The sequence below is a fragment of the Pseudomyrmex gracilis genome, unplaced genomic scaffold, assembly GCF_002006095.1.
Source record: "Pseudomyrmex gracilis isolate BER0280 unplaced genomic scaffold, ASM200609v1 scaffold_116, whole genome shotgun sequence".
NCBI classification, from domain to species: domain Eukaryota; kingdom Metazoa; phylum Arthropoda; class Insecta; order Hymenoptera; family Formicidae; genus Pseudomyrmex; species Pseudomyrmex gracilis.
In genome coordinates, this window is record NW_018020700.1 from 18,332 (window position 1) to 45,878 (window position 27,547).

Here is a 27,547-nt window from a genome sequence, read left to right on the forward strand (position 1 = left end):
CAGCGTTAATTTTATCTTTATTTTTATAGTTTTATATTTTATCTTTTATTTTTATCTTTTTTCTCGTTTTCTTTTGACAAAGTTGAAAAATTTTTAATGTTTATACATTTAATCTCAATCCTCTGAATCGTTATATTTTTTTGGTATTTTAAAAAGTGAGTGTTCCTTACTACTTTGTATAAAAATAGTAAGTAGTTATTTATTTGACAAAAAAACATTTACAATTTAATTTAGTGACTTTTGAAGAGAGTGTTAAAACAAGATTAAAAATTCATTCATAAGAAAGTTAATATAAAAACATTATAAAATTGTATTCTTCAAAAAAGCGCTAAAATATTCTTCCTAAAAAATTGATTAGACTTGTTAATTTTTTTCTGCTGAATGCGAAATGCAGGAAACGATACTTTAACTGTCCTATGTGTTTTGCTAATCGCAAACGAAGAATTTCTTAACGCGAGAGACAGAAATCCTAATTAGAATAAGACGTATAATTGGCATGAGAAGCACGTTCGTCCGAACAGCCAATCGGCGTAGGTGCGAACAAACATTCATGAAGAGTCAATACTCATTTATAAGTTTTTTCATTTCTAAAAGGCTCGCGGTACATTCGAACTAGTCAAACAATCCATTATGTTCTGCTAACACGCACATGTTATATTTAACTGACTAATACAAGCATCGAAATTTCCGATCTGAAGAATCTCCGCGAACAAGTAATAATTGTCGACAGAACTGTCACTAAAAATCTCGATTTAATGTAATTTGCTACTAATAGAAAATTACACGCTTGGCTGATGCTCCCGATCTTTTTGCGCTCTGTGAAAATCGAAAAGACCGACCGAAAATTTTCTTGACTTTGTGACACACATATTTTTTTAATTCACCGCTGAAATCACTTTAAGTGAAATTCTCTCTAAATTGATTGAATCCTTCTGAATGTACGAGAAAGTAATCTAAATGATAGGTTTGAAAACCTTTCTTCTCATTCAATAATGCGATTCAAGATCGATTTAAAAAAAAAACAATAATTATAGAATCAAATTGCTCGGAACAAGAGACGTAACTTACATTCTTGGAAAGAAAACATCTTTATTGCTTTTTACGCATCTTTATCTTTCAAAACCGTATTTAGTATTCGAAGTGTCTTTACTCGGATGTTATGCATTAAAAACAACATTCTACAGAGAATACCTCGCGTTGTTATTGCTGTTGAATTACACATTATCATGAAAATGAGTTTAATTTATTTTTTTAATATGAGTTAAATTTTCATTTATGTAGCAATTTGTCACTTTCAACTTCAGTATATTTCGCTTTTTTTTACTTGAAATTTTGAAGTCCAAAGGAAATAAATATAACTCTTAATAATCTCTTTGAATGCACGCATAGAAAACAAAATGATTGTATAAACTGAGGGAATATATATTCGCATTTGCAAGTTAGCTTCACGTAATAGAAGGAACAAAAGTTGTGTTCCGACGATATCCCGGAACACACATCGCATCAGTGAAATCGAACGTTATGAGGCACACGACCGAGCACATCTTCACACATGCGCTACTCAACATTTCCCATCTCTCATTTCTAGAAAGATCGACTTCCGACTGATCTCTGCTCTTGCGTCTCTTATAAAGTGTGATTAAATTTTTAGATGGGAATCATTGAAGTATACCTTTGATCATCTTGTACATTTTGAAATTTTTTAAATGTCAAATATTTAAAACACAAACAAATAAAACTTTAAATATTTCAACAATTAAATCTTCTAAACCGATTAAGAATACATAAAGTTTATTTCTTTCTTCAAAGCAAATCTAAATTATACAATCACTGTATTTGAAATCGTCGTGCAAGTGAATTTTGTTGTCGAATTAACTAAACATTATCAATACGCGCAAACGCATTACGATCTGATTCAGGACTGTAATAACATCGTGAAGAGAAGTCTCACCTCGATGTGAAAGACCGAGAGAAATACACTTTCTAGACGCCACTTGAAGGAAAATGCAAGTTAAATGTGAGCGCGGTAGTATTGTTTCATCTCTTGTGGCTCTCTCTCTCTCTCTCTCTCTCTCTCTCTCTCTTTTTCTCTCGCTCTCTGTAAGGTCAGAAGTAACAATCGCTATCTTAGCTTTCATCTAATCCTGTTACTAACTTTTACTATATTCAAACAATATAAAAAACGATATAAAAGAATGTAATAGTTTGTACTATGATATATTGCATAACGTACATATTTATATAGAGGTTATATAAATTAAATTAAATAAATTGAAAAATATTAATATATATATATATATATATATATATATATATGTATATAATATAAGATCTAATAATTTTTTTTCATAATAAACTCGCAAATTATTCTCAAATTATTTTCAAATTATTTTCGAAAATCTCATGTTGATAATAATTATCAATTCGGCGTTGTACATTAATTAGAGCAACATAGAAAAAAAGTATGCTCAAAAATGTGTTTTTAATTGCGTTTGCGAAACAATCGAGAGATTAACTCGAAGGTGTTAATTTACACGAAATCGCGCATAAGTACAAGACGCAGATGTCTTATTGCTTGAAAATGCAGACAGGGCGATCATGCGCTCGGTCGTTCGTGCAATTCGCACGCTTTCTCGTGAAAAAAACCGAAAGATTGCCCAATCTTTCTTCTTGACGCGCTTCCTCGTTTGCACGCAACTTTCTGTGATTTTCTCGTTTGTGCACACACGTGTATTCCTCTTTATCTGAAAAATCAGATAGAATCTCTGTTGTAACAGATTAGCATGCATAATAGACCTGTGAGTCGGAAAATTATATATGCAAAAACGGATAGACAATATATAATTTGCAATTTTATTAAGCAAGTCTCAATTCTGTAATATATTCACTTAAGATGATTTAAAATAAAATCGAAACGTCTGAACACATAAAAACATATTTTGTAAAACAAGTCTTCTTATAAAGAAAGAAGTTTTTGTAGTATTAAATCAATTTGTAATTTATTAATTTTTAATTGTTTACTTTATAAAGTTAAAGTTTATTAATTTTAGTTATATAGTTTATTAATTCTTAATTTTAAAAACATACAGCAATTTTAATCGCAAAACACACCGCAAACGAGTCACACTGCTCAATCCAAATAATTATTTGGTAATTCCACTACGAATCCAAGGACACTTCTCCATATTATACAATTTTTATTAAGTAATTTCATAATTGTGCAATGATAAACAAGGAACATTATGTGAATCAGCATTTTTATTTATCTATACATACTACTACTTTATACATATTTGCGATGCAGCAATTTGGTTTTTGCTTTTTTTTAAATGTATACATTAACGTGTCATAGTAAAAAACCAAACAATTTTTCTGTCAAATATATTTGCATATGACAAAAATTGAAAAAGTATCGACAGTTCTCTATTAGTTAAGTAACATCGATAATGACATTTGCGTTCTATGTCGTGTTCCATATTGGGTGAAAGTATTGGAAACTCTGCTCAACTTGAGCTTCTGTAACGCCGCAATAATCGAACGATTTTCGTTGCGTAACATACATCGTTATATTTTACAACGATGCGACAAAATGTATTCGCAAACTGCTTTTTGCGTCGCGATTCCCTTCTCTCGTCTCGGTAATTTTAATCGCGCGCCATTTATTAGTAACCTCTTCAAGAAATCGCGCGGATTATGGATCTTTCCGCGACAGCTATAGGAACACGCAAACATGCCGATCTTGTACTTTGAACCGCGCTAATTTCCCAAGGCTCACGCAATTCTCGCTGAACCTGAACGTCAAGTCTAATATTTCCTCAACCTGTTCGCAAACGATTTGAGTGCTATGAGAACTTTCAATGACAAATAAAAAGTTTGATAAGAAGAAAATCAAATCGAAGCAAACGCAAACGTAAACGTAAACGTCTCGGCTTCACTTATGTGTACTTATATTACGTGGGAAAGTTGTCGTTTTGCTTCACAAAGAAACACAGAAAAAATAATTCCGATAAAACGAAGAAATCAATCCCGTCGGAGACATCCTCTTGTCGTTCAAATCACGTTCGAGAACCGCGCGCAATCGACGACGACGACGCGATATCGCGATCGGGAGCGTCACGTCGGGAAATATGCCAAGGTCAGTCACGGGTGTCGGATTCGCAAACAAAAGTGGTGCAACTAAAATACGCTTGCGACTTTGTTCGAGCGTTCTTCAAACTTTGCGGTCCGATTCCTTCGCGAAACCGATTTCTGCGATAACCGCCGCGTGTACTTACATAAGAACGCACGCGCGGATCGATATAATACAAACATATCGTAGCGAGGAGAGAATATATCGAGTTGTTGAAATTATCGAATTAAACTTTGTAACGTTTTATAAAAAGATTCCATGCTTGAATGCTTTTAGCAAATTTATATCAAATAAAATTTTCGTGCAACTGGATTTAGGTCGATATTTCTTTGTGAGAAAAAAATTTCTTCGGGAAAAAAAGAGCATTTGAGCGAAAGCGATTATATACGCTTTGTGAGATAATCAGTTCTCGCTAAAAACTCAACCGTCGTTACGTTATAATTACGTAAGCGAGAGTGCGTACAGCTTGTGTGCGTACACTTATGAAATTGGTAATAAGAAGGTGCGTATACTAACTATTGGTGCATTATTAAACATTTGTTTGTCCGAGAGTCCGTTCGAAGGTAAACGCGATAATTACACATACGAATTGTACAATATAAAACAACTTTCTTTTACAATTTTATGTAATCCTTTTCGATAATTTTCTTCATAAAAGTCTGAGGAGTTTATTAAGTAGTTAAAATAATCCACCGAAGACATTAAATGTGACGCATTATTTACTAGTCATTTGATCTCTCACTTGAGTTATATTAATTACTATGTTGTTATACTTCAGCTTAAATACGATAATATGATACATATTTAAAATACTATGTCATAGGAACAAAAAATATAAACGCGTGACGTACGCTCTGTTTTCCTCCTTTCAATTAACGCACTTGGAAATTTTTTACATACAACTACGTATGTGTGATATTTTCAAGGTTTTAAGTTGAGTGCTTCTGGTTATAGAACTTTCACAGTCAATTTGTGCACGGATAACGTATAATTACAGTCATCGCACGTTATCAATCACAAGAGAACGTAACAGAGAGTTGGTGACGCACTTGTTGACATAAAATTGATGTATTTCTCAATGCTGGTTTAAGAATTCAATTTAATTGATCATAATACACATATAAAAACAATTTAAAGAATACAATTAAAATATAATAAATATATGTAAACACAGCATTAAAATGCATATTAACTTATTATAGATATATACTCTAAAGTAGATATCAAGTATATTAAACAACATGTTTTTTTTTTAGTTCAAGTTTTTGACGATTTACACGCCCGTAGATCATTCTAAATCGAGCACACTTAATTAAATTACCTCCTCTTATTTCTTATCTGCGTACAATACATAGAGTGAGACTAAAAACAGTAAATTATATACAACACCCTAATAAAAAGCACGCGTCAAACAACATGTTCCATACATCCATTTTTATTGAAAATAATTGTAACCGGAGACTACATCGAAAAGCTTATTACATTTAACATTAGTTACTAATTTACTCTTGTAAAGTTGTCTCCTATCTTGTGTGATACACCACATCCACATTATGACCACAATTACTATCTAAGTATATTGGGAATTCTATCTAATTATATTGAGGAAGACCTAAACCGAAGGTCGAAACGTTTATACATATTACAACTCATGTTTTGTTAAAAAACAAATTATAATACATACACATCACAGCTTTTGTGCCTTGCTCCAACTGCCAATTCTAATGTTCTTATTACATTTGTTGCAAAATAACGTTCTATAAAAAGATAATCATTCGGTGTTGTAAAATTATTCGATCAAATTATCATATCATATTTTTTACTTAATTACTTTATCTAGCTAGTACTTTTCTTGTTTCTGCACACAGAAGAGAGAAAGAGAGCGAGAAAGAGAGAGAGAGAGAGAGAGAGAGAGAGAGAGAGAAGCATTAAAAAGAACAATTTCAAGCGAAACGCTTTTAAAAAAATTCGCAATTTTTTGTTCCGTTCACTGAAAAAATAAAAGAATAAAATATGCATTACGAAAAGCGCGAAGATGATTTGCGCTCGAGTTTCGACCATGGCCCAGAAAACAACGGCTTAGTCTTTCCACACGCGACCTCGTCTTCGCTCGGAATGTCGCATTATGCAACTTGTGCTTCTACATTTCGATTTTCGAATACTAAGCGTCATTGCACACAGACCGTTTCATTCATAGTAGCAATTGGTACGTTATAGTTATTAAAAACAAAATCGAGTCGCGCGATCGGTAAGACAACGAGCTTGCCTGACAAGTGGCTGAGTTTAACTACTGAAATTGACAATGACGAATGTATTATAATAAAGCAAACAAAAAATGATAGAGTTTACAGTATTTTAATATAATCAATAATTTTTTTGTCATATTATTATCTCGTTAATTTATAATTTGTAAGTATGATTTTTTTATACGTTTGAATGAGAAAACGGTATTATTTGAAAGTACTAAATAGTAAATATATTATGTCTGTGATAGGAGTGTGTGACACATGACCTCCAGAGGGTATAACCCTAATAGATGAGAGCTGGACTTAAGCTCGCATCTTTAATGCCATATTTACGAGCAATCAATATTCGCTACCTACAAGTCAGTCTTTTAGTATATCGGTTTGCAAAGTTTACTCATTCATACGTCATATGCGGCGTACAATTGTAATTGCGACACACACCGATTTAACATAACTATAAATCAAAATGACACGTGTTGCCGTGTCATGATGGAATCGACCGCATAGACGAGAAACGTGAGATTCACGATTAATTAGTTCGCGGTTATCGCAAATTATCTTGTAACGCGTGTCTTTGCTTAAGATGCGCAAACTGATGAATATCAACTCCCTCATCCTCTTTTAGAGGGAAATTACTGTGACGAATGCAAAAAATATGCGCGCGCCGAGGATGAACTTTTTTCGACTCACGTTTATTTATATGCAAAACTAGTTTAATTGTGTGTGTCGACTAAAATTGTATTATTGATTCTTGATAGAATAAATCTAATTTCTGCGAAGGTTTATTTGTGTAAATATATTGAAATTTTTTTTAGATGAGTTTAGCTTTTTAGAACTACAAATCATTTCTCACATCTCAAAAGTAAACGAAATATTTCTGAGAAATATAAATATATTTTTTTTAAATATATCATTTTATAATATAAATGAGTGTGTGAACTGATGCACTCGCAGTATAAATGTTGTAACCATTTCCACTAAACATTTAAATAATCAATTAAAAATGCAGTATTAGAAAATGTGGGTTTTATACTGATGAGGTTTTGTGACTATAAAACTTCCGGAAGAATACATAGAATTTATCTCTTAAGAATCATGATGTTTTTTATGATTGTTCACTAGCGAACTATTGAATAAATAATTTTCACGTGGCCGTGACCACGTCATTCTAACCTTATACATTATTAAAAGACAACAGCTGTGAACTCCGACATGAGCATGATACTACAGCTACGCATAAGAATGTACGCAATAATTGTCTTGATGTTCGCACTGCGCGATTCTCGTTATATCAACCTTCGCTGTCATATCGGCATGGCGAGTCACACGGGTTTAGCCAAGACTTAAAACCTGAAACAGACTAGAAGTTAAAAGCTCAAAGTCAAAATCAGAGTAAATGTAACTTTAACTGCAAATAATTGATTTACCACTTGGAAAGTCAATTACTGCATTATATTATATGCAGAGTGTCTGACACCTTTTAATACAGCCGAAGAAATAAAGATAGATTGAGTTAATTTATCTGTTCTAAATAGAAAAATCCTTGTTATTTTGCAAAATTCGCAATATTCATTGAGTTATTAATTAATTAATGTGAACCAGCGAGCGCGTGGAAAGCGACAGTTCAAACTCTGTGGACGTGTGTGATTTTCAGTTGTACCGTGAAAAATCAACTGATCGCAAGTCAACTGGTCGCAAAAAGTTGTGTCACGCCGCTTACTTGTTTGCTCCGCCTCTCGTTGCTAGAAGATTGCGTAAGATAAGCTACGTTTCTTTACAACTGAAAAGATCATATACGCATACAGAATCCGGACCATCTTGTCACGCGCTCATTGACTCACACTAATTAATCAATAACGCAATAAATATTGCGAATTTCGCAAAATAGCAAATGGCTTTTTTGTTCAGATTGACTTAGTTTATTTTCATACTTTGGCTTTGTGTCAAAATTTTTAAACATCCTATACATAATATGTATACATGTATAACAGAAGCTAAAGAAAGTCGAGATGTGACCAAATTTAGCAACTGATAAGACTAATTTACAATGTGTTTTAATTCTAGAACTACACTTCGTCGATACATCTAAAATACGTTTTTCTTCTCGCAACCATGGGACGCAAACGTAATATTAAATCGTGCCCACCCACGACCAAAGCCAGACCGAAATTTATATCACAAATATACGACAGCCGGTAACGATAACTTTGTCGCAGTTTTGTTATTGCAACCTTCGTATTCCGCTATCGGCTGAGATTTGTTCGAAAAACAGGAGATTACGCAATTAAAAACATCCTTCGTTTTTTGTCGATTCTACATAATATGCTATACTCATAATGTGATAAATCACATTAATCGGTAATCATTTATTCACAGTCATTTATCAAGTTTGTTCATTCAAAAGCCGAGAAAGAACACGAAGGTTAATCGCATTAAGATGATTATAACAGCGACAGATATGCTTTTTCTTCCGCAGACATGAGACAATTGCGCGACGCAAACGGCGCGTGGACAAATTGTCCACATTACAGTTGCCCGCCATCGAGCTCGCACAGACTAATCGGTAAAAAACAGAAGATTGTTTATTTGCAACGCGCTTTTAGTGTGTGTGATTAGAATTAAATTTTACATCTACATTACTTGTTAAATAAATCTACATACAAATTGTGACACGTATCGATTCTAATAAAATTAATGACTCAGATAATAAAGAAAATAATTCATATCACTAATTTCGCGATACGTATTTTTCTGTCTGACATCAATATGTGATTATAAATATTTTATCAGATTGAGAAAAAGTAAATTACATGCAACTCGAGTTGGGAATGTGCCAGCAGATTCTGTGGTGGTCACTGAATTTATATCACAGGAACAGGCTAATCAACAAAGGTGTTTTATATTCACAATTGTACAAGTGTATCTTAAAACAGAGCAATATTTTAATAATTATTATTGCTTATTAATCTTAAAAATTTTTATTTTGACTGTTGCAAGTAGTACGTATCGATAAATGTGTCAATAGAACTTTTTTGTTACAACATTGGTTACATAGTCACACTTCATTGCTATTATTGCATTTGTTTTTCACGTACTCAAGCAAGCGTGCTAATTGACGCAATTGTGAATCGCGTAATTTAGAATACATTTTTTTGTGGTTTTACACGCGTATTATATGTATATTTTGTGAGATTTACATTCTTCTTATATGCATGTGTGTATATTCTGAGTTTTTTTAATATAAAAAAATGTTAATCTTTTATTGTGATGTAATCTTGTATCTCGCAATCTCTCCGTAGGCGAGAGTTTTTCTCATGTAATGGCAGCTGCACTTGCATTTCCTGTGTGTGATTCTTGATACAGTTTTTATGTAATTTGAGATAACACTTACGTCCAACACAGCTGCGACTAGAAATAATTATGCATAGTAAAATATTGCAAAATCATTCTCATTTACGCGAGTAAGACGTGGTTCATAACTCGTTAAATAAATATATTTGTGCAAACGCTGTTGAAAACTCAGATCCTGTAACTCGACGTGGTACAAAACTGTTACGTTTGCTTATTTGACTAAAATTTACAGCAATTTTATAAGATTGAATAAAAGAATTCCAACTGTGATAGAATTAAAATACGGAATCTAATTTAGATATTTGAAAAAGATAAACTCTTTCTAGTTGGAGAAAGAAATTATAAAATGAACTTGCGGTTGCATCCCTTTTTTCCGAAAGGGCATGTACTCATATGCCACATCCGCGACTACATGCGCACGTTCATACAAGCGTATGTGTGTATTACACTCGTATTACACTTGAGTGAAACACATGAGCACAAACCATCGATGTGTTACCCAATGACTTGCGCGTCAGCGAAAAGAAAGCCACGCGCACGCCTGTTGCGTAACACGCAACTTGACTTTTTCTACACGCGCAACACAACCGCGCAATCCGCATTGAGATTTGGAGAATCGTTTATCACCGTGTGTATAATGCACGGTGGTTTCACACGAGCGCAATCGCGCTTTCGGCTTCTCATTAGTGGCGCTAATGAGCACGCAATGAGCACATTGCGTCGCGATATACACATATGTTTTAGATTTTATTTTGTAATAAAAGTTTTTAAAAGAAGACAAAAAAATTTTTAGAGAAATTGAAATAAATCAAACAAAATAACAGAACTTAATATATAGTTTTACCGCAATGCATAATTCAATCCTTGCAATTCAACTTTTTGATGTATCACTGGCTGATTTTTGCATTATAATATTGTCTACACTTTGCGTTTTACACAAGCATCTTTCAAGTGGTTACACAAAAAGATTCTTGTCAATCACCGTACGATCGTATCGTCGTACAAAATTGCACAAGATATGCATCGCATGCGACTTGTGACATCCTGGACGGCCATAATGTCTCGTTACTGACATGCTCGTTTTTTTATTGCAGCAACAGTGGTGCGAACGCCGAAGGTCTCACGGACGCGACGACTATGCAGAGCAACAACGCGGACAGCAACGTGGACTTGACGACAGTGACTTCGAGCACTGTTTTGGCAACTCCAGGTCTGAACAACCCCGCCTGGAATCGCCAGCAGGCGGTCAGCGTCAGACATGCCTTCAAGATCTACGGCAGCAGCAAAAATCCAAATCATGTCATACAGAATCTCAACATGACGGTAGCTAAAGGTTCGATGTGAGTACACGCCAGTTAGGTAATTGACTAAAAGATAGACTTTCTCTTTTTTCGTACGAATATATAAATTGCAGAGATCGTACATGCAAAATATTTCTAAAATTAACACATGCGTCAACATAAAGTTTTCGAATTAAATTCAATTCGAATTACTGTGTATTGATTTTTATGTGTATTAATTTATACGTTTAGAAAAATATATTTCGCATATACATGTAGCGTTGATTCTTAATAGTAGTCTTATTTCTTTGCCAATTTAATATTAAAGAATCTTGTTCAAATGTTTGTTAAATTAATGTACATTATAACTACATTATAATTCAAATCAAACTCATTTTGAAAATCCATATCGGATGCTTAATGTGCGTCTATACATAGAACCAATCTCTTTATCTCTTTGACAAAGACAATTTAATTTAAACAAAATTTTTATAAAAACCCTTTTTACAAAAATACCTTGGCTAGAAGTCAAATCCTTTGTTTTTGTTTTCTTTTTTATTTATGTTTCACGTCATAAAACTATTTTTTGCGTGTCAAGAATAACGATGTTCAGACTCTCTTACTGTTTCTTTATATGTGTGTATAAATTTATGTGTTGCCGCTAAAAGAATCTTTCGTCTTTAGAAAGCGATACAAAAACTTGTTTTCTGTAGCTCATTAAAGTATCGTTCAACGTAACGCCGATTAATCATTATAACGTTGCACACTCATTAACTAACGCGATTTCATCCGCGTTACATCGAATTGCAAGATCGCGGTTTTTGATAAGAGGATATCGCGAATAACGATATTTCATAATGCAATTCAATACAATGTGTTCCGTGACTATCAGGAAATTAAAACTAGACTGTACTTAAAACTAGAATTTCCGTTATAATCATTACAGCGGGTTTCGTAATCATCATACGATCGAGACGTGCGATTATGTTATGTATTTCGTGTTAACCACCGCAAAGATGAAATAATAGGTTAGTGCACATTGTGGGAAGTGCGTTGAAGTCTAAAGAGTTTTGCGGCGAGAGTTACAGAGCTACATGCTTTCATGAACTCTCTCTCTCTCTCTCCCTCTCTTTTTTTTTAACCAAAGAAGAGTGTGATGCAAAAACTGAAAAAAGAAAAGAGTAAAAAAGTTCTTTGCATATGAGATGTAAACTAAATATCCAAGAGAGATATATAAATTTTTGTGTGTGTGAATTACATTCAATTCAAAATAATAATGTATATATATATAATATACATGTATATATCTTAAATGTAAATTAATACACATTATACTTTAAATTAAATTTTATATATATACTTTTAATTTTATATTTATTTTTCAAATTGTAATATATATACGTACTTCACATTTTGTGTTTAGCTTTCAATTTGTTGTAATTCAATTACTTGTTTTTGCGTTACCTTCAGCGAGATCTTGACGAGCTATCGTACGGTGACACTTGTATTGTTCTGTTTAACAAAAGAATCTTGTTCTGAACGCTTATCAGTCATGCAAACAATTCTATCGGCAGAGACTCTGGTATCATAGTTATGAATAATCTCCGAGACTTTTTATATTTGTTTGGATTCTTCAAGATCCTAAAGCCTTTTGTATAAACTGTTTACACGGTTTTGACCATCAGACGAAAATTACAAGCGTAAATAATGTTTGACTCATCCCGTAACTGTTGATGTCTCTACTCGTATTCATTAATCGTCGTCTCAAAAACAAAATATTGTACACTCATATTAAATGATATTGCTTATGTATGTGTTTATATACATGTGTAGATTTATACATATATATGTACATATATTTAATGTAATAAGTCGACTAAAATTTAACAAAAGAATATTTAATAAAAAATATTATCAATAACTTCAAATATTAGTTTTTTCGTAAAAAATATGTGTTGATATATAAAAAAACTAAGATTATTGCAAATTCTATATAGATACGGATTGCTGGGCGCTAGTGGCTGCGGTAAAACCACGTTGTTATCTTGCATCGTTGGTCGCAGGAGATTGAATTCAGGTGAAATTTGGGTGCTGGGAGGTAAACCCGGAACAAAAGGTTCCGGCGTTCCCGGAAAAAGGGTTGGCTACATGCCGCAAGAAATTGCTCTTTATGGAGAATTCACCATTCGCGAAACGATGTTGTACTTCGGTTGGATATTCGGAATGGACACGACCGAGATCGTCGAAAGACTACGTTTTTTGCTGCAGTTTCTCGATTTGCCTTCGCAAAATCGTTTAGTGAAAAATCTGAGGTATGTTTTTTTCGTACTCGCTATAACAAAAATGACTCTTGATCATTTATACATAGCCACACATACATTGGTTTGTACATAATAACATGAAATACTGGACATAAGTGATGACAATTACGCATAAAAAACATACACAATTTGATATACTTCTAGCTATAGAATTAAAGTAATTAATTATTTGCTAAAATTAGATGTGTTCATTTCACAGTTGAGACATTTTTCTGATGTAGCAACTTACGTAGCAGTCTTGTGTTAATGAAAAATAGAATATTTAAATTGAGTGTATTTTTTTTGTATTATATATAGTGGCGGTCAACAAAGGCGAGTGTCATTTGCGGTGGCTCTCATGCACGATCCGGAGTTGCTGATTTTGGACGAACCGACCGTAGGTGTAGATCCGTTGTTAAGACAAAGGTATTTATTAATTTTTTCACACATTTTAGAATCGTTTTCTCTAATACAACGTGAAACTTATTAATAGTTGAAAAATAGGACAGACTTTTGCACACACACGATGGTAAAATTCGCGCTACACTACTTTAGTAAAAACTTATTTTGCAATATTTTAGTTTTTCAAATTTTGAAGAAAAGTTGAAAAATTGAGGAAGAAATAGACGTCTTCGAGGCTGACGAGAAGCTTCTCGTTCGCACTTTCGCTGAAAACTTCAAGCGTTAAATCGTGCGTGTCAGTGACTCGTGACCAATGCAAATCATGTCACGCTTTAAGTTTGACTTTTAGTGAAAGTATTGCTTAATGCTAAAGGATAAAATACGAAAAATAAACATGCGCTCTTTCTATTTTATTTGATTGTTATTGCACTTATTATGTGTGCAAGTAAAAGGAATAAAATGTATAAATTACCTTCTACTTGTACATTTTGTTTTAATGTTCTATTATTTTTTTGTTTTTATAAACACAAAATGTTGTTTATTTTTATTTTAGCATATGGAACCACTTGGTCCAAATTACCAAAGACGGTAACAAAACGGTCATCATAACGACGCACTATATTGAGGAAGCTCGCCAAGCACATACGGTAATATTGCAAAAATGTCATTTTTATTGATTGAATTTTTATAAACGTCAGTAGAACGTAATTATAATCTTAAATATACTCAACGTTGTTTATGTCATTTATTAAAACAAGAAAGTGAAATAATTTTCCTCTAACAGATTGGTTTGATGAGGAGTGGCCGATTGTTGGCCGAGGAGGCACCTAGGACGCTTTTGCAAATTTACAACTGTGCCTCCCTCGAAGAAGTGTTTCTTAAGCTATCGAGAAAGCAGGGCCAATATGCACAAGCTCCGTCAGAGCTAAACATTTCGAACAATATCAGCTTGGTGAGAAAATTAACAAATTCACTGTTTTCCTGACATATATTTTGTTTGTGTGTATGTAATATGTTTTCACTAAGAATAATTAGAAATTTTTTGTCTTGCTATATTCTTTATTGTATAAAATTGTTGCATTATATATTATATGTAATATATGTTTTCACGCACTTTTTAAATTAAAATTTATATTCTCTTATCAAACATCTTTTCCTCATTGCACTTAAGTAATTGTTACGCAACCAACACGCGTGACATACGCAAAAATTTACGCTGCACTTCGCAGTTAATTTTATTTTTCGATTTAAAAATTACTATACACGTTTTATTTTGCCATCGGCCACGCTTCTTTTCTCTGCACACAGGCTTCTTTAAACTGGGGCAAAAAAGACGAGCCTGTATATGTGACGGAAGAATCTGGAGTTGTTGGCCTTAACTTCCATCAAAGCAAGGAGATTTTGATCCACGATTCCACCAACGGAATAGCTAACCATTATGATGTAAGCGATTATTATTTCACCGCATTATTATACGTGGTGAATTTGTACCAAATTCGAGGATGTAATTATACGCGCTTCTTTACTTTTGTCTCTTTGTTTCCAGCACATGTGTTCACACGACAATGACACTACTTATACATATATCGTGCTTTGACGTCATCCAATTTAGATACATACACACATATATATATACAAAATTACACTAAATTAAAAATAATTAAAGTTATATAAAAAAACTTAAAATTACGTAACAGTTTATTAATATATAAAGATATAATGAGACGTTTGAGATTTATGCAAATGATGATTTTATGAAACAGATAAATGGCAAGTCGCTACCGGGTGCAAAGGCCAGCTCCGTCCTAGATTGCGATGATTGTGGCGACTTCACAGATTGCTACAAGGTTACCAGTTGGGGCAAGATCAAAGCGCTTTTGCAGAAAAACTTTTTGCGCATGTGGAGAAACGTCGGGTATATTAACTGATAGATTATTTGCGCAACCATTAACTCGTTTCATATTTTATATAAAACAAGTTTTCTTCTAATTACGCAACATCTCTTGTTTTTTCTCATATATTATATTATATTACTTTTGTAAAATATTTATTTATTTACTTATATATTTATAAAAGTGTTTATTTTTTATATATTTTTATTGCTAAAAATATTACATGTGCACAATTTCTGCACATGTGTAAAACATTTATATAAAAAATTTTATTCGTGTTTGCAGCGTAATGTTGTTTATCTTCGCCTTGCCGGTGATGCAAGTGATTCTTTTCTGCCTTGCAATCGGAAGAGATCCTACGGGACTAAAATTAGCTATAGTAAATCATGAGATGTCTTATCCGAATTTGACGTGCCCAGTTACGGACGAGTGTAGTTACTCCTATCTCAGCTGTCGATATCTCAAATTTTTGAATAACGAAACAATAATAAAAGTAAGTATTATTTTGTGTTTTTCAATTATTACTTTCACTCTGTACTTTATCATTCTATTTTTTATGATATTTTTTAAATAATTTTTTTAGGTATTTTATCCGGAACCCGAATCAGCGATGGATGCTGTACGTAGAGGAGAAGCTTGGGGTACTTTGTATTTTACGGAAAACTTCACGGATGCTCTTGTGGCGAGGTTGGCCTTGGGAAGAGATACCGATGACGAAACTCTTGATCAGAGTGAGATCAGAGTTTGGCTGGATATGTCCAGTACGTTTTTATATTAAATAAACTCTAGTGAAATTAGAGAAGAAAAAAAATAATAATTTTAAACTAACAAAAACATAAATTTTGTAGTGATAAACATCATATTCATCTGAAATTTATATCTCGTACTAAAATTTTTGACAATTTAACAAAGAGTTTAAATTTTTTAATTTAAATTTATAATTTTGTCATGTGTTTTTTTCATGTGTGTTTTAAAATTTCTATTAAAAACATGTTGTTTATGGTGACTATAGATCAACAAGTAGGCCTGATGTTGTCAAGAGATCTTCAATATTCGTATAGAGATTTTGCCAAGAATCTTTTATCGTCTTGTGATTACAATTCGAAGCTAGCCGATGTGCCGATTCAGTTCAAAGATCCCATTTACGGCAGCAGCGATCCCAGTTTCACGGACTTTGTGGCACCAGGTGTAATATTGACGTAAGTTAATCACATTAATATTTAATTAATACTTATTTTAATATTTAACACTTAATTTCATATATTTTTTTCTATTTTCATTTTTTTTTTTCACGTATGAAAACTATTTAAAATCGCACTTATCACGTGTTTAAATTGAAGTTTGTCTGACGATATTATAATTTTATCTATATATTATACATGTTTTTTTTTACTTTTTTAATTATGTCCTCACTTTTTCTCAGTATTGTCTTTTTCTTGGCGGTCGCGCTGACGTCATCCGCGCTAATTATCGAGAGAACGGAAGGTCTGCTGGACCGAAGTTGGGTAGCGGGTGTGTCGCCTGGCGAGATTCTGTTTTCCCACGTGATCACGCAATTCGTCGTGATGTGCGGCCAAACGGCTTTGGTGTTAATTTTCATGATACTGGTGTTTGGTGTCGAGTGCAAAGGCGATATCGGCTGGGTTATCATACTGACGATACTTCAAGGACTCTGCGGCATGTGTTTCGGTGAGATTCTTTTACGATCACCATTTCGCTAGAGAGATCACCACAGAAGAGAAAATATAATAATCGCTTGAATTGTGCTTTTCGTTTTCGCAGGATTCGTGATTTCGGCGATTTGCGAACTCGAAAGAAATGCCATCCAGCTAGCTTTAGGCAGCTTCTATCCCACACTTCTTCTTAGCGGTATACATATAAATATATATATATATATATATAAGAAAAAATAACAAATGTTTTTTGCATCTATTTGGCCAAAACTTGAATTTCAATTAAAAAATTTCCATTGTTGACAGGTGTAATATGGCCGGTAGAGGGTATGCCAACGTTTCTGCGGTATATATCGCAAGGTCTGCCGTTGACGATGGCAACGACTTCCCTGCGCTCGATGCTGACACGCGGCTGGAGTATCACAAAGCCGAACGTCTACAACGGTTTCATCGCCACCATTATTTGGATTGTTGTGTTTCTCACGATAAGTCTGCTGGTGTTGAGGTTCAAGCGTGGATAAAGACGAGACTCGCGCAATTTTTTCCACAGTTCTACACTGCAGTTACTATATTTGGTATACAGTGTCTTGCGAACGTTCCGTGAAGTGTGAACGAAAATTGAATCAGTGTATATTGAATTAACAGGGAAGTGTTCTTAAAAGAGGAAAGTATCTCGCAAAGTCGAAAATTGCGATGAATGTATGTATGATTGTTAATAAAACGTCGCGATGCGGAATCACGCACGATAAAAATCGTCAATAAGGACATCAGCAAATGATGGAGCTTTTGTTTTCTGCGAGCAAAGCCATTTTTCAAAAACTTTTTTGCTTGAAAATTACAGCTGGAGATGATGTAGGTAAGGAACTAATAACATTATATATGTGTATATCTATGTATAATATATACATAATGTGTTTGTTATAAGTAAATAGTTTTGAATCTCAAGAGCCAAGTATGTATTTTCGAATTTCTCGGAGTTTTACTTCAAAGAAGAATTTTCTTTATATCATTCAGAAAAGTTCCTTAACATATTCCAAGAAGAAGAATTATTTTTTTAAGTTTTTTTATCCAGCTATCGCAGATACTTTTCTTTTTTTTTTTTTCGGTGTCGGTTTCAAATGTCACACCGATACGATCTCGCAGCACTTTTCACAGCGGAAGAACTTCCGAACTCATGTGATGCTCCTGCGTGCGCTTATTGTGCTTATAAAAAGTGCTTATGTGCCGCGTGTGCGCAAGCGTGCTGTTGTGTGCTCAAATAAGTGTTGTATGATCGTATGTGCGAATGAATATGTGCGATGGTCTTGTTTGCCTCGCGTAAGTGTGTAGTATAAGTTTATAGGGTTTTTTTATTTTTACCTATTAAAAGCTCTAACGCAGATGCGTATGAAAGAATATACCGTCAGAATTCATCGCGCTACAAGTCGAGAATCGCGATATGAGAAAATCGAGCGAGCGCTTCTAATGTGCTCGCATTCAATACCAATCAATTTTTATTAATCATATTTGGAAACAACATGACTATTTCTTAAAGAGTTTAATAATTAGTTTTGTATAAAGTTATTAATTTGACGTGTGTCTTTAACTGTTTGATGAATGAAAATACTGGTATGTGTTTCGTCATGTATTATACTTGTAAATGCAGATATACATCGAAAACCAATAATGCAATTTGTGGTGTACAGAAATAAGCTCAGTAGCATTTTTTTAAAATTAGTAGTTTTTTAGAATTAACACGCAATTACGGACGAGTGCAATTTTTATTTAAAATTGCGATCGTCTGTGTGTAAACACAGACAAGTCATTTCGTCTGAATTTTCGGCGAATAGTGACAGGATAGCCTTGATAAAACGGACTGTCTCGGACCATGACGGGATATTGTTTAACAAATTATTAGATAAATAGAGATGATTTAATCATAGCGTAATTTTACTTGCCCATGACTCAAGTTACATCCGTTCGATTGTTAGAAAAATTCGTGGCGCGCGCGCGCGCGATCTATGGTTTCTCGAACAATCAAATATCTAAAAAATCATGTCGAAAACAGGAAATGACGACAGGCGTGGACAATCGGTGCGTCCGAATGCGTTGTTTTATCTACTGTACGTGTTACATATACACATTTTCATGTGTGTGATAAATTAAAGTTTGAACGAGGAATTACAAAATAAGAGTGAGTACACCTTAACATGATATAACGAAAGTTTGTCTTTTAAGTTTTAATAATTTTACGATGAACTTGTTTTGTGTGTGTTTGCGTGCAATATCATAAGCATCGACAATGTACATGTGTATAAACACACGATTATATAAGAAAACCTATACTTAAAAAAAGTGAAAAGGGAAATTTTTACGCACACATATATTACAAATATATAAAGAATTTAACCAATTACTTTATGTATAAAGAGATCATGTGATCATTTGTAAAGTGCTATCTTGTAAAGAGAAAAAAACAAAAACGTGGTGCAGAAAGAAAATATGAAAGAAAGTACAACACGTGTTTAAATCATATAAAACCTATATATCTTATTTTACTTATACAAAAGATGAATACACAACTTATAATTTACAGTAATTCTTCGTTATAAGTAAAAGTTCTGATCTCAAGAGGTTTATAATAGACATAAATTTCACGTGGCTTATAATATATGTAAATCTTCACGGTCTCTCTTATATTAAAGATTAATATTTTATATTAATATTTTAAGTACTAAATATATTTATCTAATTACATATTGAGAGGAATTTTTTGTTTATAACGAAAAACTACTGTAAAAATGTATATAAATCTTTTTTTTACAAAAAAAAGAAGTTCCAATTTCCTTCTCCCCGTATTTTATTTATCGCAATATATGTACCATTGTAACCTTACTTCTATACCCTTTACTAACTTTTTATCATCCTCCCTTTCTCTTTTTACATAATTTATATAACATGATTTATATTACTTTTTGATTACTTTGTACTTTTCATCGTCGATAATCCAGTCACGATTATCCTCAACTATTTTCTTCCAATACGCTGCAAATATAAAGATACGTCAGTATTGATGTCTGTACATAATTATTCGAATTCATTCTACAAAGGATATTGATATGTTTAAGAAGTTTATCTTTCTTGTGTAAGTTCAACGTACGTTGTGTTATGTTACCCAACCTTTCATGAAAAAAATTCCTTAATTAATGAAATGTCACATACAGTATATAAAAATTCAAAAGTATTTATTTAAATTTCTAATTTCGTTATATATAGCCAATAAATAAGTGTCATATAATAAATAAGAATTATATACAAATATTTATTAGTTAGCACCGACATCTGCGTTGCGAACCTCAGAAATGTTAGAAACCTTATTTAAACTCTCCGTTAATTCATAGTCGTTTATATTTGTTCACCTTTTAATTCGTCAATTGTGCCGTTAGTGCCGCCGTATTCAGCCGGCAAACGGTCAGCTGGTACATTTTTTAAACAGCTGTCCTTCATTTTGCTCGTGTAGACGTGTATTCTTTGCTTCAGTTTCTCATTCATTAAGCGCTTGAAGAGTCGTAGAATTACATCGACATATTCTGGAGCGTTGATAAAATTCAGCGCCTGGATTCTCAGAGGATAGCAACCTTGCCACGCGTGAACCACATTATGCACAATATCGGGTCGTAATTGGGAGACGTGACCCATTTTCACACCATCCAGATCTATAAATGCTACTACACCACAAACGGATCCTGCGACGTGATCTCTCGTCAACACATCCAGAGTCATCAAACCGACCTGAAGGAAGTTTTTGCCAAGAAAAGAATGAAATTATTTCTGATGGAGATTCCTGTTGTTTATACGAATGCTATGCTATAAATTATATTACCTTAATCACATTTGATAAGGTATGTATGCTCGGATTATGCCGAGTGACACGCAACAAGATGACCATTCTTCCCTCATTGTCCAACTGTCGCAAAGGCAAAAATACTCTAAATACAAAATATTTTAAAATATATAAATATTTACACACACATTATAATTTATTAAAATTAAACCAAAATATATATATTTGTGAACAAAAATATTTTCTGTATTACAGTAACATAGATAAAAAAGATATAAGTAAAGAGAATAGACTATAGCTTTGTAAAAGTAATATATTAGCAACGTAATGTGTGTGATTTTTTTAGTGATGATAAATATAAAATTATTCAACAATTAAATCATCGATTTAATAGATTAACAATTAACGCAATTATATGCTTCATCAAAAAAACGGTTACTAAGAAAAAGCGAAACATAATGCGATTTATATCTGTATAAAAAACTAAACAAGTTTCGATTTTCTTACAATATAGTTTTAATTATATACCCTATATTAAATAACTCCTGCAGTTCCGATCGAAATGGATCCTTGTTCGTATACCACTCTGGCAAAATGGATCGTTGCTTATAATAGTTCCACATCTTGGTCTTGGTTTTCTCAATGTTGAATTTACAGGCTCGCAAAAATCGTAAGATAAAAAAATCATCTGTGTGCAAATCAAATTCCGCGACATACGAAAAATTTAACAACAAATGTAACTCATATACATATATCAAACAAGTGAGGATTTATGTTATGTCTGTATGAATTATCTACTATATTGATATCGATGGATATCTATTTTTCTTGAGTTTATTATAAACTTGTTCTCTTATCAATTTTGTACATGCATTTTAAATCGACATATTACGCTAAACAGGTTGTGTTAACGAAGTGCAAATTGTTTAAATAATACGATCTCAATAGATCAAAACTCAAGGTAAAAAACAGCACTAACAAATTGTTATCTATCATATTTATTTAACAACAATAATATAGGTTAGGTTAAATGTATGTTCGTAGCATGTTACCAGATAATTTTATATAATTATACTGTTAATTATGTAATTATACTGTGCGGTAACTTGTTTACGAGACTATATGTATATTTTTCAGACGTCGAGCTAGATTGTTTCGTAACATGTGAAACTCTCTATAATGCAATTCGTCTCATCATTATATACAGGACGTGTAAAAACTTTTGATACAGCTGAAGTGTGAAAATAAATTGAGTCAATTTAAATAGAAGTCATTTACTACTTTACAAAATTCACAATATTTAGTTATTAATTAATTACTGTGAGCCAAATGAGCGCATAGAAAGCAATGATCCGGTGACTCTATAAGCGTGTATGATTTTTAGCTGTATTGCTGTGACAATCAGCTGATCGCAAGAAGCTGTCATACGCTACTCGTTGGTTTGCTCCATCTCTCTATTAAAAAATTGCATAAGATATTTTTCTTTACAATTGAAAATCACACACACACACACATATACGCCTACAGAATATAGACAACACTTCCCACGCGCTTGTTGGCTCACGTTAATTAATTAATAATTTAATAAATATTACAAATTTTGCTAGATGACACATGACTTTTTAGTTTAGATTGATCTGTCTTCACACTTCGGGGAGTTTTGTCAAAATTTCTTTCAGATATCCTGTATACAGTATGTTTTTGGAGTAGCATCAAAACACTTCGTCTCTAATATGTGACTATTTCTTTATCTCTATCATTGCAAAGAGATAAATCAAATATAAAAAGTTGACAATTTTATTGTTGATTATTTCCTCTTGAGAAGAATTTCTTGTCGTTTGTCTCAAGTGTAATTTTGCGCTTAAAAATTTAATTTTGATTACGTTGAATGTTAGATTCACATAAATATTCTATGTGTTACAGTAGTGAGAATTATTCTTTCGGTCGTTCACGCTAAATAAATAAGACGCAGTATATACACACAAGGACAAGTAAAACAAAAAAAACAGAAATATAAAAGTACATTCTTACCAGTTCGTGCGCACAAGTCGTTGCTCTCCTGGATCCAACGTTTAATCTCCATGATGGCATTTTTCTTTCCATTGTTGGTCTCATTTAAAAACGTCGTCGCGTACATTTTCTGATCCAGCGTCAATTTATGTATAACGCAGTCGTCATCGTAGCACCGACAGTCCATCATAACGACACATTAACGAGCGCAACAACTTCATCCGCCAAGGAGACAGTCGCGTCTGCGACTTGCAACTACGGCGCGTAACATCTCGAGAACACAATGCGAATGATTAATGCATTACTAAATACTACTTTGAACAAGATCGAAACAATGTTTGCGATAAATATTCTAGAAGTTAGAACGCGCAATCTAGAGAGAGAGAGAGAGAGACAAAAAGACAAAAGTGTACACTTGCACAGATATTTTATCAATTTTTATTTAATAAAATGATAAGATATGCATTATCTTATATTACTCATGAGAACAACAACCGTCTATCAAATATTCGCTGAAAGTAAAACGTTTCTAATGCCTAGTAATTTTTATGTGGGTCAATGTAAAAAAAACTATTACAAGTTGTGTCAAATAAAATTTACGCATAATTGTGAAAAACATTGTATTAACTTATAATTTTCTAAATTACTAGACACCACAGACGCGCGCGTCGTTATCGTTGAATTGTCAAAACTGCACAAGATGTGGTATACTTAAGGTATAGTAAAGGTAAGTTTAGTAATTTTGTTATGGTAGAGGAAACTAGAAAGGTGAAAAAAATTTGTCTTCCTCGAGAAACTGAAATATGTGTTTTGCATCTAAAGTTTATTTCATTTTAATACATTCTCAGTGAATTTTTAAATTACATATACGTGTATATAATGTTAAGATAATTTCAGTCTGTAATTAGCACGTGTTTTGCGCTCTCAAACAGGAAGCGTTAATGTCTTTACACATAAAGTTGCACCAATAATGCCTCGATAATACTTTAACACTGAAAAAATACATCTTTATGTATAAAGGCATTAATGTTTCTGCCGTATGCGAACTACAAAGAAAATAAATTCTTCAATATTATATTATATAAAAAAACACGAATTCGTAGTTCGCAACAGTTTTAAGTGATTGCACATATGCATATATACGAGAGTTCACGCATATCTACAGAATATAAATAATAAAAAAATACAAGATACTCCTCGAATTCTTACCGTTCTCAATAAATACAAAAAAGCTTTTATTGGCACAAGTCCTTTCCTAGTCCTCATTAAAATAAAATTTAATGACGACAAATTGTTGATGAAACGATTTACAAGAATTGACAGTCTCTTTTTAATAGAAATCTATTACTACTACATGTCAGAAGCAAGAGATTTCCGTGTTTCTTAAAACTACTACTTGTTTAGATTTCAACACTTAATAATAATGGCAATTGATATTACTATTATTATTGTAGTTATCATCATCATATTCGTCACTAATAAAATGTTTTTGAATTCCACATATACATACTCGATATACATAGTCGCCGCTATAAGAAAGTATGAGTTAGGAATACGTTTTATAGTCACGAACTATGACGATGTATGCTACCGTAGTTATATACCGGACGATATTAAATCTGATTATGGAAAATTCGACAGTCTCCTGCATTTTGCAAATCTTATGTCCGTTGTTTTCGGCCACACTTTTTACTTTTACTCACGCACGTGATTTCTTATAACTTTACGTTTCTCTTAGTTCACTTTATACAGTAAAAGTGCAAGAAAGTGTGGCTAAAAATAGTGGACCCGTTAAAATCGTTAACACGATCGCGATGCGTAAATTTTGTAATTCTTATAGATTGCCTATCACCTCAAAAATATGTTCCTAGCTAGGACAAACGCGCTCGTAGAAGAGCAAGTATGGACTGGCTAGCAGCACCTGCATCAAAGATACACTTTCGACAATTACGTCGGACGTGTACAACCACTGATCCGCTTTGTTGCCGCGTCGAAAGCAAACGAAATGACCGGCATCGACCGGACCACGGTGTTCGATCACCGCACACAACCGGTATTTATTTTTACCCTGTATCGTTGAGAGACTATTATCGAGATATTTCACGTCACCCTGTAACAAAAATTAATCAAAATTAAATAAAACTAACGATACTGCTCCAATTAACAATTAAAGTCAAATTACAATAAACAAGCTACTTCTTAGAACACTTTCTTGTCAGATATTACAAAAAGATAAGATAAAAAATAAGATTAAGAAAAATTCATCATTATTCATTGTATGTAATAAGAACTCTCATTACCTGAGCGTTTCTCTTTTTTGTCTCTGTATAAGTGTAAGGATCTAGCACCAAAATTTCGGGAAATGTGATCCGGTCGTCCCTCTTAATTAGCAGGCCTGAGGAGCTCCACGTGGTCCTTGGGATGTGTAAGCACAAACATTTGGGCAGTTTGCCGAGAGTGAGGGTTTTGACGGCATCGCAACGCGACGAACATCCATCACATTGCACATCGTGCACCATCTCGCTGTCCACGAAACGCGACAGTAACCATTGCAACGTGTGGTGTTGCACGAAAGACGAAGTGAGAGGTGGTAAAGGTAATGATAAAGTCTCAAGCTTGTCATAACGCACCGAAGACTGTAAAAGTATCAAAAGTATAGAACTAGAGAGAATTAAAAAAAAAAAAAATAAGATATGCAAAGAAATTATTTTTTTCATATTTAACAATTATTTCTTCTTTTTAATTGAAAGAAAAATCAGTTACGAAATTTATATTATTGTTTTGCAATACCTTCCAAAAACAACTATTACATTGAAGTTGGCTGGTTATTAAACCCGAAAAAGGATGGGACTCCACCGAGACCGACGGAATGTTGGTAGATGGCATTGAACATAGAGACTTCCATGATCTAATGTCTTTGCAATCGCTGTTGCTTATGGTATTTCGCGACAATAATTCGGAAGATCTGGCGAGGATCATTCCAGGTTTATGTGAGCTTGTGAACATGTTAGATATAGACGAAGTCGAGGTCATTATTTGATTATTGCAATTTTTGTCAAAGCCTTTTGAGGTTTCTGAATCGTTCTTCGCTGATGCGATATCATTGCACGAAGCACTTCTAAGACTCAGTTGGTCACCTACACTTTTCATATCTACTTCAGTAGTTGGACTTGGTGGCAATGCATCAGATAGACAACCTTTCTAAAATGAAAAAATGTTTAGCTATCAATTATAGAAATGTTAAATCCTATGTAGACACTTTTCTTCTGGTTTACAATATTAGTACAATCATCTGCAAATAGAAATATGTATTACACATAAAGTTAGGTTAAAATCAGCAATTGTTGCTTCACCTTTGCATAAACTGTCTTTTATTTAAAATTATAAGCTATTTTGCATTTTTATCTGTGTATTTGTGCAAGAAAGTTGTTATTTTTACTATTTATTATTATTATTGTGCTGTGTTGATATTTAGCATTACATACTCTATTAACAGGTTGTATTTCACTTTCTAATGCATTTAAAATCACATGAAACAATTCATGTGTATCTTGATGACCAGGTCCAAAATTCCACAATGAGCCAATAGAAGATATAATTTCAACTGGTGTTACATTGCCATATAAGTCATCCGCAAAACCATTGATTTCTGTCAAAGTACATAAATCATAAAAAAGTACATCATTCTATAAGGTTACAATAGAGAAGATAATATCAGATTGCAAAACTATACTTTTGAGAACATTGAATAATGTCTCAGTAAAATTCTTGTTTTCTTTCTTCTGCTGTGTTTGAAGCCACAGAATAAACATAGGACAGGCAGCTAAGGCTTGCAAGAGAGAATTTAGAAAACATGTGTATCCTAAATTGTTGATTCCAACAACTCGGCCTAAAATGTTGATAAAGATTGTAAACACCAACGACTTTTATTTTATTAAATTCAATGTTTATTAAGCATAGTAAATACACAAATCTATATGTAGATGCTCTTACCTTTTTTTCTGGGCCTTGGTGATGGGCCCCACAAAACAAAGAGGCCAACAGCGATGGCAAAACCAACACCGGCAAACATCGCGATCTTCTCTACATCCATCATGTACTAAATCGATTGATTTCAGGGGGTACAAACTCAGCTACTTTTAGTGGCGACGGAGCTTTACTTCGGTGGTCCTCGTGCCAGGCGGCAGCACAATCGATTTCTTTCTCTGCCTCTCTTCCCCCTTGTCTAGAAGTGCATCACCTGATATCAGCCATAACAGTTTCCAACAGTTTCGTTTTTGTTGAGTTTCACGGCATTTCGCTACATTTTAAGAGTTTTCTTCTGGTTTTTAAGTATTTTTGTGTATTTGTATAATTTTGTGCTGAGATGTGTGTAAAGCCAGCGGCATATGATGCTTTTCTGTCCGCTAGATTTCTTGAATGCTGGCTGCCGTGCTGGCTA

General features: G+C 33.2%; 3 protein-coding genes across 7 annotated transcripts in view; 1 reads left to right on the plus strand and 2 right to left on the minus strand.

The window, feature by feature from the left end:
* Window positions 1-19,990, plus strand: part of LOC109856369 (ABC transporter G family member 23) — a 34,168-nt gene extending 14,178 nt beyond the window's left edge. For 2 of the 3 annotated variants that reach the window (XM_020431541.1, XM_020431542.1), the window contains 13 exons: window positions 10,821-11,066; window positions 13,004-13,318; window positions 13,625-13,732; window positions 14,262-14,355; window positions 14,493-14,660; window positions 15,017-15,151; window positions 15,472-15,623; window positions 15,886-16,093; window positions 16,184-16,361; window positions 16,613-16,799; window positions 17,024-17,289; window positions 17,383-17,469; window positions 17,580-19,990. In XM_020431541.1, coding sequence (XP_020287130.1) covers window positions 10,821-11,066; window positions 13,004-13,318; window positions 13,625-13,732; window positions 14,262-14,355; window positions 14,493-14,660; window positions 15,017-15,151; window positions 15,472-15,623; window positions 15,886-16,093; window positions 16,184-16,361; window positions 16,613-16,799; window positions 17,024-17,289; window positions 17,383-17,469; window positions 17,580-17,794 — 2,359 coding nt within the window. In that variant the 3' untranslated portion in view covers window positions 17,795-19,990. Of the gene's footprint in view, window positions 1-8,439; window positions 8,571-8,851; window positions 8,939-9,165; window positions 9,268-10,820; window positions 11,067-13,003; window positions 13,319-13,624; window positions 13,733-14,261; window positions 14,356-14,492; window positions 14,661-15,016; window positions 15,152-15,471; window positions 15,624-15,885; window positions 16,094-16,183; window positions 16,362-16,612; window positions 16,800-17,023; window positions 17,290-17,382; window positions 17,470-17,579 lie in introns of those variants that run through there. The other variant, XM_020431543.1, reaches the window with a different exon arrangement.
* A 104-nt stretch (window positions 19,991-20,094) lies between these two features.
* On the minus strand, window positions 20,095-23,386 carry LOC109856372 (retinol-binding protein pinta-like). Its single transcript, XM_020431548.1, has 5 exons — window positions 23,128-23,386; window positions 21,625-21,784; window positions 21,136-21,241; window positions 20,672-21,044; window positions 20,095-20,297 (listed from the first exon to the last, which is right to left on the minus strand). Exons 1-5 carry the CDS (start codon window positions 23,294-23,296, stop codon window positions 20,221-20,223), a joined length of 885 nt encoding a protein of 294 aa, XP_020287137.1. The 5' UTR covers window positions 23,297-23,386; the 3' UTR covers window positions 20,095-20,220.
* A 524-nt stretch (window positions 23,387-23,910) lies between these two features.
* Window positions 23,911-27,547, minus strand: part of LOC109856371 (ubiquitin carboxyl-terminal hydrolase 30 homolog) — a 9,070-nt gene continuing 5,433 nt past the window's right edge. For all 3 annotated transcript variants that reach the window (XM_020431546.1, XM_020431545.1, XM_020431544.1), the window contains 6 exons: window positions 27,100-27,219; window positions 26,840-26,995; window positions 26,592-26,755; window positions 25,897-26,307; window positions 25,407-25,742; window positions 23,911-25,216 (listed from right to left, as the gene is read on the minus strand). In XM_020431546.1, the coding sequence (XP_020287135.1) occupies window positions 24,974-25,216; window positions 25,407-25,742; window positions 25,897-26,307; window positions 26,592-26,755; window positions 26,840-26,995; window positions 27,100-27,202 (1,413 nt within the window). In that variant the 5' untranslated portion in view covers window positions 27,203-27,219 and the 3' untranslated portion in view covers window positions 23,911-24,973. The remainder of the gene's footprint in view (window positions 25,217-25,406; window positions 25,743-25,896; window positions 26,308-26,591; window positions 26,756-26,839; window positions 26,996-27,099; window positions 27,220-27,547) is intronic.